Here is a 12,646-nt window from a genome sequence, read left to right as displayed (position 1 = left end):
AAAGTGTATCAGAGGCAGTCAGATAACCTCTGCACAGTGGTAAACCACATTTCATGACAGCATAATTCTCAGTAACTTCAAGATCTGCAGAGGCATAGCTTTCAATTGCTGCAGCGCTAATAAATCCCCATGAGTTCACTGTTCATCTTAAGGCTAAAATGCTGTAACTTTCCTTTGAAGTTCCCCAAAACAAATACAAAGTGCAAATTATGGCATATGAGATGAAGAATTTTCAAGGACTCACACTTCCACTGTCTCTTGAGGCTTTGACAGTTGGCAAGCATTAAGCCTCAGTCTGAGAGTTAAAATAATCTCCTTAAAGAAAGAAAATTGAATATTAGGATTTTAAAAATGAATTAAGCAAATAAATAGCCTGATTTTAACGACTGATTTGTAAAGAATGAAAGCCCTGTTTTCATTTTATGCAAGCTTTTCTGGGCCATGCTGAAGCTCCTTAATACTGCCAGTAATTGCAGACATGCTCCTGCAATCTTTTCAGAGGGAAGAATTCTCTCTCTGTCTAATCTGTGGTCCAAATTCTGAATTTTGTATTGCATCAAGGCTATCACTGACAATCAGCCATGTAAACGAGACAACAAAACTGAAATCTGGTTAGATAGCATCCACGGAAATGCTTGTCAGTAAAATCTGTGCATCTATATAGAAGTTTGCAGAAGTGGGACTTCAGTGATGAGGTCAAATGTCCTGCCTTTCCAGTGCTGATACATCTTGAACTGTAAGTTAAAATGATAACATGAACAATCCTTGTTCCTGTAACCAGGGTCATGTGGGTCATTTCCAAGGCTCTCTGGTAAGGTATCTGTGGCTTTTTGTGTTCAACTACCTACTCATCATGGAAAAAAGGTTCTTTCCAGTGTTTCTTAAAAATATATGATGCTGAGAAATAGAAGTGTTTGTCATGTGACTTACTACATGTTGCTTCTCTACACAACATAAAGAAGCAACATACACGAAGTTCATTTTCGATCATTAAACTGAAGAAGTAAAACAAAACCACAAAAAGCAGTTACCTCTCCTTTAATTTCTAAATTTCGGTAACTGCAGAGGCTAGGGCCTACAAAATTAAGAAGTTCTCCAACAGTAGTACAAGAAGCCATGGGAGGCTACACTGAGCTCACACAAGTAGCACTGGAATTATGTCCAGACATCACAAGCACTGTCATCCAGATTACTGGTTGCTTTGGGCTTTTGTTCATTTGCACATGGCATATTTCCACTGATGTTTCATAGCATCTTGTGAAAACAAGAAGGGAACTTTGATTGCAGCAAGGGCTGATTTCTGAAAGGTGAAAGTGTTTTTATGGAAGTGTCGTTTTGACTGTAACATCTGCTGGCAGTGGGTTGGACAGCTAGAGGTAAGACAAAAACACTACAGTCTGAGCTGCTACTGCAATCAGTGAATTCATGCGTTCTCCATCCAATCCCTAGTTTTCATTCACCCACAGAAGTTATGTTTTAAGCTGGCGACTTCCTGGTGGGCTTTTTTTAGCAGAGAAAAACACAGGTGGCTTCTCAAGTAAATCTTGTCCTTGGAAAAGGCCAAAGCTGCCTATGTGTCCAGAAACTGCTGCGTGGTGTTTCTTTAGGCCACTCAGTCAGCTACAGTTTTGCTCCTTAGGGAAGAATCTTTCATATTCCTAGAGCACATCAAGCAGCCTCGGGGCTGGCCTCAATACACTGTGTAGGGGTCTGCCTGACAACTGAACGTAATACCAATATACCTAACACTGGCCCCAGCCTCTCTCCTGACAATACATTAACCTATCAGACTTTTATTTATATGTAACAAAACTAATTTATGTAAGTAGGTGCTTTAGGAGCTTTGTTATCATACTGCATTTTAGTTTTCCATGGTGGTTTCTTTTTTTCAATTCAGTTTTAGAACAGAACAGTTGTATATATCTGATGCTTTTCTAGGCATTACCTTCTCTCTGCAATGTAAAAATTCCCAGATGTCTAGGAAAGTCACATACTCAGAAGATGAGAAGTGACCCAGTGGGTGATATAATATTCCAGATTAATGAGGTGTCATTTTATTTGTTGTAAAAACTGTGCCTGAGCCAAAAGAATATAGACTATTGCCACAAAAACAAACAGCTTTCTGTGCATATCCTATTCAGCTGAGGCTACTACAACTGCAGTTAATTGTAGAGGGGTGTATACCAAGCTACGTATGCAAACTGTCTCAGTGAAAGAGAACAAACATTTATAAATTTTTACATCACCTGTAGGAAAGTCCTAACATTAGATACTGTGTTTTTAGAAAAAAGAAGAAAATTCATATATAAATCTAAAACTAGCCTCCATAGTGATATAATGTTATTTAACCTGCCATCTACAGAGTTATAAAGCTTTTAGCTGTAAGAAAGAAAAAGCTGCAAGTATAAATATAGAAACCCCTATGACTTATTGTTCTTATCTTTCAGGTTAGTGTTCATTTTTCTTTTCACATCTGTTAAAAGTAAATATTTACAAATTTAGCTTAAACATTTCTAGATCTGAAAAAGAAAAACAGATAAAAATGAGCTTTGAGCACATGTAAGTCTTCTCACACCTCTACACTTCTCTTACAGACTTTGAATCAAATTCTGAAGTCATTAATAGCAAGACTTTTATTTCATAACAATAAATAAATTTGTCTGAGTTTGTTGGAGCCTATTTATATGTAAGAAAAGACTATAATAATAGCCTGTTTCATTTATTGCTTTTCCACTAATGCACTTGCAAACAAGGAAAGAAACGCTGTAATAGCCCAGTGCAGCATATCATTTTAGTTACACAGCCTTAATGGAGATCAGAAATCAAAGTTCTCTGTCATATTCTGTAGCTACAATGTCCTTGTAGCCATGAAGAAAACCACCATTCAAACTGTGTTTTTTCAGCCCTCCTTACTGAATCCGAAGTTTGTTTGTGTTCTTTACAGAATAGTAACTGGTCAGACAAAAAAAATTGTATCTTCCCGTAAACTTTTTCTTACATAAGTAGCAAGGTGAGGAAAATAAAACCCAACTCAAATGATCCAAGATGTCATTTTAGACAGAGTGCATTTAGAAATAAAGTATGACCCAAGTCACACAAGGGTGCCTAAAGTTACTAAAATTTCCATAAGGTTGTTCACAGCAAAAGCAAAGAATAAGTGAAAAGGTCCACTGTCTGAAATAAAATGTACCTTTTGGGAGTTGCCTATTCTTGAATGGTTTTCTCTTTTGAAATATTATTAGTGCAGAGGGAAAGACAGCTACCATCACACACATGGGGATGATAAATAAGATCAGGGATGTTTGTCTGCTATATTGTGGACTCACTAAAGCTGTCAAAAACATGACAAGAAAGTAAATTTATAACTTACAAAACAGGAATCATTTATGTTCTCATTCTCCAGAGCTTTGCTCTGACTGAAAAGAAGATTCTTAAAATTTATCAGCATAATGTTCTACGCTCATTTTATGAATACTTTATTCTGCAATATTACTGTAAGAAGCTTTACAGAAAATGAGTCAAATCTCACATTTCTATGGCATTTGAGTGAACACTACTGCAATTTATCTATATCCCATTAGAAGAACTATTAACTAGGGATCTAGGTAAGGGAAGACACCTGTGCATATTGAAACATTTCCTCTGTAATGGCAGGCAGATAGTGGAGCTACACTAAAAATATACAGAAAAATGATAGACTGGCCTGTTGGAGTGCAAGCTAGGTGAGGCTTCAAAGGCATAAATAATACTGACTTGCTTCTTTTCCAAGGCATCAGTAATACGTTGTTTTCTAGAACTGATTTCCAGGGATAGGTCCTAGGGCATGATATACATTCAAACACTCTCTGTCTTGTGCAAGTTCAAGGGAGTATGAACCTGAAGTGGAAATGTGAGCTGAAGTTTCTCCATTCAGTTGTTTCAGAACACACAACTGTAGTTCTCACTCATATTTGGTGTGAATGTCAGGATGCTGGTGACATCATAGAGGCTTTCTGCAGTTGGCATATAGGTGCTGTTTTGCAGAAACACTGAGATTGAAGTTCTCATTTTGCCAGAAAATATCTGCCAGAGGAAAGGCTTCTGATAAAAGCAAAATTGTCTTTATCTAGTTTTTTCATTAAGTGAATGTTCATTCTCTTGTAGGATGGCTGTATATGAAGAAGTGACAGAGAGAGCTGGACTTGTTCAGCCTGAAGAAGAGGAGACCAGGGAGACATTAGAGCAGCTTCCAGTGCCTAAAGGGGACCTACAAAAAGTCTGGAGAGGGTCTTTTTACAACAGCCTGTAGTGACAGGACAAGGGGGAATGGCTTTGAACTGAAAGAGGGGAGGTTTAGATTAGACATTAGGAAGAAATTCTTCACAATGAGGGTGGTGAGACACTGACCCAGGCTGCTCAGAGAAGCTGTGGATGCTCCATCCCTGGCAGTTTTCAAGGCTGGGCTGAATGGGACTTTGAGCAACCTGGTCTAGTGGAAGGTGTCCCTGCCCATGGCAGGGGGATTTGAACTAGTGATCTTTAAGGTCCTTTCCAACCTAAACCATTCTATGATGATTCTGTGAAGTTGAGTGAAATTGCTTTATACAATGATAAACTTTCCCACTTCACTTTCCCTCCTACCTTTTAGTGCCATATATTGTCCATGACTTTATCAGAGGTACACTTACTGGAAATGATGAAGGATGTTTTGCAGAACAATTTAGTATTCATTATTCAATTCTTATGCCTACAGTGACAGAACTTGATATTTTATACAAGGCAGCAGTTAACACTGAATTTATTACTTGTCGCTACAGAGGAAACAAGTCTTATGGACTCTGTTTTCACTTTTTGAATAAGCTACTTCATGATGGTTTTGATGCTTTTTTACCATACCATATAACAAGTGTGACATTTTCATCATATTATAACAAAATTAACTTAGAGTTTCTGTGAGGACAGTTCAGAGGAACCAGTGTGGGTCTTAAAAATGGCTGGATTCATTTTTGCATTTAACAAAGCTCATTATTTAAGTGCCTGGGTAGGAAATGAGTGCTGGACATACTGCAGTTAATGGGAAACACCAGAGGCCTTTCAAATGAGTGCTCTGTCATGCTCTTCAGGAATGTTAGCCTTTATTAATAATACACATTTTGCCTTGGTGAACACAGAAAATCACATGTCCTTGCTCTGGGAGTTACAGTGACCTGAGGAATTCCCAAGGACTTGGCTAGTAGCAGCAGGTCTTGTCAGTAAATTACAGTATCTCTGAGAAACAGTGGGAAGGGCCAGGATGGCCCAAGAGGGCAGGGGTTCTGATGAAAGGCAGGGGTGGGGGCATGGGAGAAGAGGGTGTGGGGAGAAGGGGCAGAGATGAGGTCACTCTCTCTCTCTGACACAGGCTGTTCCTAGAGAGACTCGGCTCACTGTTGGGTGAAGACTAGCCTGCAGTAAGACAACTGCTTTCATTCACATGGGGGCTGAGCACAGGCTTTTGGTGAGAGTATTAGCAACAAATTCCTCCAAATTAATCAATTTCTATAAGCTTGTAGGATTTTAGTAGAGATATCTCAACTAATTTATGTTTGCATTCGATTCAGCCGCTGACCTTTTACTTTCAAAGTAATGTACTTGTAGTCCACAACATGGTAGTCGATGAGACAAAGGTATGATCCTGCATCTGTGATGTTCACACTGATAGTATGAAGGATAGCTCATCCCAGTTTCAGTTCACAGTGCAGAAGTGCTACTCTTTCTATGTAATCATGATGTTGGGATGGAAGGAATGGTTTTCTATTGCAGAGTGTGTACACCTCGTTTGATTTTGACTGGACCTGCCTTTTTTTGCTCCCAAATGACAGTCAGAAGTCCTAGGTTTAATGAGCCAGTCACAGGGAATCTGCATTCTGTGGTGACATTGCTCCCATACTTTGCAATGTATAGCTGTTAAGGAACTTCAACTATAAATAAAGCTACAGCAGGAAAATAAAACTATTTCATTTGTTGTGTTAAAATCTGTTTGTGTTAAAATTTGGGCAAAAAAGTTGTCATGTAGCCAGGCATATGATTCCTGGCTTGACTAAAAATTTTAAGCATTTTTGGTTCCTACTCACACTAACATGTTTACCACATCAGTAGTAATCATGTATATTCTGTATTGATTACAAAGTCTGAAAGGCAAGGACAAAATGAGAAAAAGAGTCTTTTTCACATTTTAGAAATAACTTAAGGCTGCACCAGTGATTACCCAGGGAGCAATTCTATGAAACTATGGTTGTATCTTTTATATGTCTTGAGATTCTGGTAAAAACAACTGTTAATTATGGAAATAGTAAACCTGATTTCTTACACTGTACAAAGAGAAAATCCACTATAACTCCTGTGTAACTGAGCTGCACTGGATAAGCATGTGTAACTTGGAAGAATTGCTGTGTAGCAGTTACAGTCTTCATGAAGCTGAGATCATGTGAGTATCATTTGATCCCATGCATCTGTTCAGATACATGCAACAGTATTACAGAAAGCATATAAAAATAATCTTAGCCATTCACCAGACCTGAAATTCATATTGTTATGAATAGTTTACAATTTTAGTGTACTTGATCAAGGAGAGTTAGCGATGATACATCATTCAGTATACCTTGTAACTACTTTCTATACCATACGTACGTAGATATAATTCAGAAACCCTTGGAAGTGTTCATAGTGACATCCAAAAGAGAAGTTCATACAACTGTTTATGCATTCTTTATATTTCGTATGTATGTGAAATACTTGCAGAGAAAGCTTAAATTCACTTCAACACAACCATAGTGAGGGGGAAAATAATATGAAAAATGTCAAGCCCATTTTATGGCCTTTAGCCGAAATTTAGGTTTTAGCCATGCTGCTCCTACTACAGGCATGCACAAGAGAATACACATGGGTTTACTTTGCCTCACACTGCGGTTGTCCTTCTTTACAACTGGCTTAGTTTGCTCTTGTCATACTCCCTCTCACAGTGATGCCTGCTGATGCTGGTCACCCCATCTGTCAATACACTATGCTTTAATGAAGTGAAAAGTGATGGACCCTTGTCCTGTGGTCAGCTAGTACACACTGCCTTCTGTAAGATGTTGCAGAGCAGAGGCTCCAAATATCACTGGCTGTTCAAGCAAGTATCACTGGAGGTGCTGAAGCCCACACACTGAGGGTGTAGCAGTATTTGCTGCACTGTTTCTGCTGGTGGAATTGAAAGGCAGTTTCTCTCTCACCTGAAACCACAGAGAGTTGTGTTTTCAGAAGCATCACTGTGAGGATGTGGATCATTTTCTCAGATGGATCTGAAACATTAGTAGGATTGCACCAGAATTTCCAACAGGTGCCTTCTTCTGCTGAGGTGGGTTAGAGCCATGCTAGCCTTCAAAACCCATCACAGCTGAAAACCAGGAAAAATAAAAACAAATGCTAGGCTACCACTAGAAACAAGCTAAATCTTGATTAAAACAACCCATGCACACACATGGAACATGAACCAATGGCCTGTGGCAAGGAAGGGAAATAAAACATTTCTAGAACTTCACCCATGAGGCTTTCAGGATCCATAGTTCGCAGTCTTAAATAGTCTGACAGGACAGAGCTTTTACAGCAACTTCACACTGAAACCGTATCCGTGAATAACAAAAATCAATTGCAGTTGGCATCTCACACTGAGGAGAGCTTCATAAAAATGCACAAGCAGACTTTTTTAACTGCCTGCACTAACTCCTGATCTAGCTTGCAATATTGCTAACCCTGATTTTGTTTCAACTCTGTTTTGCATACTGTTTTGAGGATACTTATTTCCTGAGTTCTTTAACCTCAAGACCAGCAGATACCTGGAACTCCATGTGAAGTACTGGAAATGTCAGGGTGGGTAAATTAAAGTTTGCTTCAGAATGGGTTAGATATGAAGACTTCCTGCTGCTAGCTCTTTCACTTTGCACATGACAGCGCCTGACGTGTACAGAGAACCTTGTATTACTGACAGTAATCCAAAAGCCCTGAAATAATGCAAAAGCAAGCCCAGTTTCAGAGTGAGTATCTTCCTGTTCCAGTAACTAGCAAGCTATTGTTTGGACTTTTGTGTACAGATCATAACAGTAAATTAAAAAAAAAAAAAATCCCAAGAGAAAAACCTAAAAGAACACCAGAACCAAAAACACAACAACACAAAAAAAAAAACCTGACAAAAATATCCAATGAAATAACAAAAAAGAAGGAAGAATTACTTTGAAGAAAGCATGCTAACATGTAGCAGAATCTGAAAAATTAGCCAAGTAGATCCAGGAATAAGCATAAGGAAGTAAAGAAGAGAAGGAGCAATTTTAGACTTCCCCAGAGCTAGGCTTACTGTAGAGGGATTTTAACTTTACTTCCTCATTCACTTGTGGCTCAGCTGGACACATCCTGGCTCTGATTTTCACAGGTGCTACATTTCTCTGACTTCTTGCACCTTTGTGCTCTCAGTACCTCAAAAAATCAGGTGCAAGCTTTAGCAAAGTTACCCGCCAAAATTGCAGGACTTTCCACAGCCATTTACAACTTACCTTTTTGATGTCACAGCTGAAGATGAAGATTGATATGCAAACTGCAGTAAGCAGACTTATTACATGTAAATGAAAGATAATTACTTTTATCAGAGAACTGAGTTGCCACTTCTTAATGGGTGACAAATTACAATTATTTTAGCTGTATGAGAAAGGAGCTAATAAACAATATCAGCATCAGTATCTCCATTTCCTGGATGCAGAAACAAAGATCCAGCACTGCCCTTACAGCTGGGTTAAATTCACTCATTATGTAGCCACCACAGTGTTCCACAGTTAATGCTGTAAAGAAATTTGCCTTCCACAATCTTGTGCTATGCTCACTTCTCCACATAGCCTACCTAGAAGCAGGTGGACATAGAGGAGAGAACTGAACAAAGAATGGAACAGTATCTCACATCGACATTTAGATCCCTGGATCAGCCTCATGTGATCTACTCTCTTCTTATAGCTCAGAGTACTCCTCACATAATGTAGGGAATGGAGCTTTTTAAAATATGCCTGTTACTCAGAGGAAAAGGATAGAGCAAAAAGAAGGGGAAACATAGTCAAAAGCACCAGCAGATAGCAACCATAATTATTAAATATCAAATAAAAGTAAATCTTTTATGACCAAATGGTTTAGTGTGAGAAGAGCATTACACACACCATAAATAAATAGAAAAACCCAAACAGAGAAACATTGTTGCTTGTGATGCTGAATGCAGAGTCATGGAATGCTTGTGGGGATCAGCAAGGATCTGAATTAGAATGATCAAGCATCTGTCTGCAAGGATCTGTATTAGAAACCGTCCTTTATTTCCATGATCTTACTAGTGGACCTTGGTGCAATCAACGTGTGCAGCTTAATCATTTGGCTCTGACAATGAGGAAGAAACATGACATTTCAACAGCAATTCAGATCTTGTCAGTACATGAATTTCCCAGACCAACCTGCAGGAGAGCAAAGAAAGTTTTTACACTGTGCTGTGTGAGTATGAAAATTAAGCTGAGCAAACTTCTGAGGGTGGAGGTGGTGAAAGCCGTAAGATCAGACATCTAAAAAACATCATGTCTTTTAATGAGTTAGAATAGTTCCAATGAGGATGTAGAGACCAGACTAAAAATCTGAATGACAATATGAATTGAAAAAGAGAGGAATGTAATTTTCTCTTTTTATACAGATTTTTTTACTGAAAGTACTAAGCTGATGCCCGTATTTGACTTTCTCTGACACTAAAGGAACATATTCTGATAAGTTTTCTTAGTGAATGCAGAGTAAAATCCAGACGGCAATGATAATAAATTGCTAAAATTCCTCCAAAGGTCAAAACTACACTATGGAGTTTTCCTCCCTTTGATTCAATTGATCACGTCTATGACTTCAGTCATGGCCCCAGCTCACATACCCACACTCATCTTCAAAAACAAGAAAAGTAATTTTTGGCCAGTGGAATACCCAGTTCACATGAAATCTCAAGTGGTTGCCCAAAATTCCCCTGATAAGGATTAAGAAGGATATTTTTCGCTCCCTTAGAAACTTTAGACTCAGCATTCCCTTTTCAAATGGCACAAGCTATACGCTCCAGGCCACAATATTGTTTTCAACATAGTATTCAATTTTCAATATGAAGTATAGACTTCATTCAGTTCTACAGACAGAAATGAAGAAGTGCTTGTCTTAATGGAGCTGTGTGTTATAGGGATGCTCTATGGAGGCAAAAGTGGTGGCAAAGGGGGAACATCAAACTCTCCTATATGCTTAAACCATGGAGATCTTGAGCAAAAGCTGGGATACTTCTTTTAAGCAGCTGTGCTTTGTATAGGTCTCTTTCACATGTATTTATTGTTATGGCTGATGGATCTTATTTTCAGGAAACATCCATGTTGTGAACCACAGTGAGTTGATGAGGTAGTCTGGCACTAAGCTGGTCAGAAGTGTTAGGACTGATTTGACAATGTGGTCAATATTGAAGAGTTTGCAAGAAGCTTTGTAAGCAAAGGAACATGGAAATCACAGAATATTTTGCAATCTACTTCTGGGTAATGAAAATTGAAACAGCGTCTGAATAATGTGAATTGTGAATTCAATTCCTTTCCACGTATCTGAAAGATCATGCTGCTTTTCTTAAACAAAAAGAGCAATTTTGTATAAGAGCTTAGCACAAAACCCTCTGGCACCACCTTCGGTTAGTAGCCTTGCTATAATTGCCCTGCTTATTGCAGGGGCCTTGGACTAGATAACCTTTAAAGGTTCCTTCCAACCCAAATTGTTCTATGATTGCTACCAACAAAGTGTAACAAAGGATCTTGTGCCGGATGAATCTTCTTTATGCTGTCCATAAACAAACACAACTAGATTCCAGGGCCTGATACTCTAACATATCGTATATAAACCTTTGCTGGAAACATTGTTTCATCTTTTAACATATTTGCATTCCAGTTGCTGTATGATTAAGAACAGTAAGTGCATTACAATTTACCCCTATACAAATTAGTATTTGCCTCTATTACAAACACCCGTAGTATGGTGAATAAACAAGAGGGATTAGAGATGTGTGCATGTCTATGGGGGTATGGCATAATTGGTATCACAGAAACATGGTGGGATGGCTCCTATGACTGGAGTGCTGGAATGGAAGGTTACAGGCTCTTCAGAAAAGACAGGCCGGCAGACAGGGAGGGGGAGTTGATATTTATGTTAGGGATAGGCTGGAGAGTATGGAACTCTGTCTGGGGACAGGTGATGAGCCAACAGAGAGTTTGTGGATCAGGGTTAATGGGAGAACAGCTGTGGGGGACATTACTGTGGGGATCTGTTACAGACTGCCTGATCAAGAGGGATCTGTGGATGAAGCGCTCTATAGACAGATAGGAACAGCCTCACACTCAGAGGTCCTTGTCTTCATGGGGGACTTCAACCACCCTGACATCTGTTGGAGGGATAGTACAGCCCAGCACAAACAATCCAGGAGGTTTCTTGATTGTGTGGAAGACAATTTCCTTCTGCAAGCAATAGAGGATCCAACAAGGAGAGGTGCCCTGCTTGACCTTGTGCTCACCAGCAGGAAAGGGCTGGTTGGAAATGTTATGCTCCAGGGCAGCCTTGGTTGCAGTGATCATGAGATGGTTGAGTTCGAGGTCCTCAGGACAGTGAGAAGAGGATGCAGTAAGCTCACTGCTCTGGACTTCAAGAGAGCAGATTTTGACCTCTTCAGGTACCTGCTCAGGATATAGCCCTAGAGGGCAGGAGGGCCCAAGACTGTTGGTTGGTATTCAAGGATCACCTGCTACAAGCTCAGAAGTGCTGTCCCCAAGAAGGAAATGGGGCAAGAAGGCCAGGAGGCCTCCATGGATGGATAAGGAACTAACAAGAAAACTTAGAAGGAGAAAAGAAGGTGGCAACAAAAAAGGCTTATAGAAGGTGGCAATGAAGACAGGCAGCCTGGGAAGAATACAGGGATATTGTCTGGGAAGCTAGGGACCAGGTTAGGAAAGCTAAGGCCCAGTTAGAACTGAGTCTGACCAGGGATGTCAGAGAAAACAGGAAGGGATTCTATAGGTATGTTGCGAACAAAAGACAGACTAGGGATAATGTGGGCCCTCTCTGGAAGGAAATGGGAGAACTGGCTACCCTGGATTTGGAGAAGGCTGAGGTCCTTAATGACTTCTTTTCCTCGGTTTTCACTGGCAAATGCTCTGACCACACCACCCAAGTCTTGGAAGGCAGATGCAGGGACTGTGAGAATGAAGACCTTGAGCCCACTGTAGGAGAGGATCAAGTCTGAGATCATCTTAGGAACCTGAATGTACACAAGTCCATGGGACCTGATGAAATCCATCCACAGGTCCTGAAGGAGCTGGCAAATGAAGTTACTAAGCCACTGGCCATCATATTTGAAAAATCATGGCAGACAGGTGAAGTTCCTGATGGCTGGAAAAAGGGAAATATAACCCCCATTTTCAAGAAGGGGAAAATGGATGACCCAGGGAATTACAGACCAGTCAGTCTCACCTCTGTGCCTGGCAAAATCTTGAAGCAGATTCTCCTGGAAGGCATGCTAGAGCACATGAAAAACAACAAGGTGCTTGGTGACAGCCAGCATGGCTTTACTAAGGGG

At 39.8% G+C, this 12,646-nt stretch overlaps 1 protein-coding gene across 1 annotated transcript; it reads right to left on the bottom strand.

The window, feature by feature from the left end:
- Positions 1-232: 232 nt before the first annotated feature.
- On the bottom strand, positions 233-7,287 carry PDCD1LG2 (programmed cell death 1 ligand 2). The gene is given in 10 exon segments (XM_031054370.2): positions 233-313; positions 2,430-2,473; positions 3,191-3,331; positions 3,877-3,921; positions 3,924-4,017; positions 4,019-4,085; positions 4,087-4,147; positions 5,588-5,822; positions 5,824-5,951; positions 7,233-7,287. Coding segments are annotated over 10 exon segments (951 nt in total).
- Positions 7,288-12,646: the final 5,359 nt, after the last annotated feature.

This window comes from Melopsittacus undulatus, chromosome Z (assembly GCF_012275295.1).
Source record: "Melopsittacus undulatus isolate bMelUnd1 chromosome Z, bMelUnd1.mat.Z, whole genome shotgun sequence".
NCBI lineage: Eukaryota > Metazoa > Chordata > Aves > Psittaciformes > Psittaculidae > Melopsittacus > Melopsittacus undulatus.
Note: the sequence above shows the minus strand (reverse complement) of the source record. Positions and strands in the feature narration are given on the sequence as shown.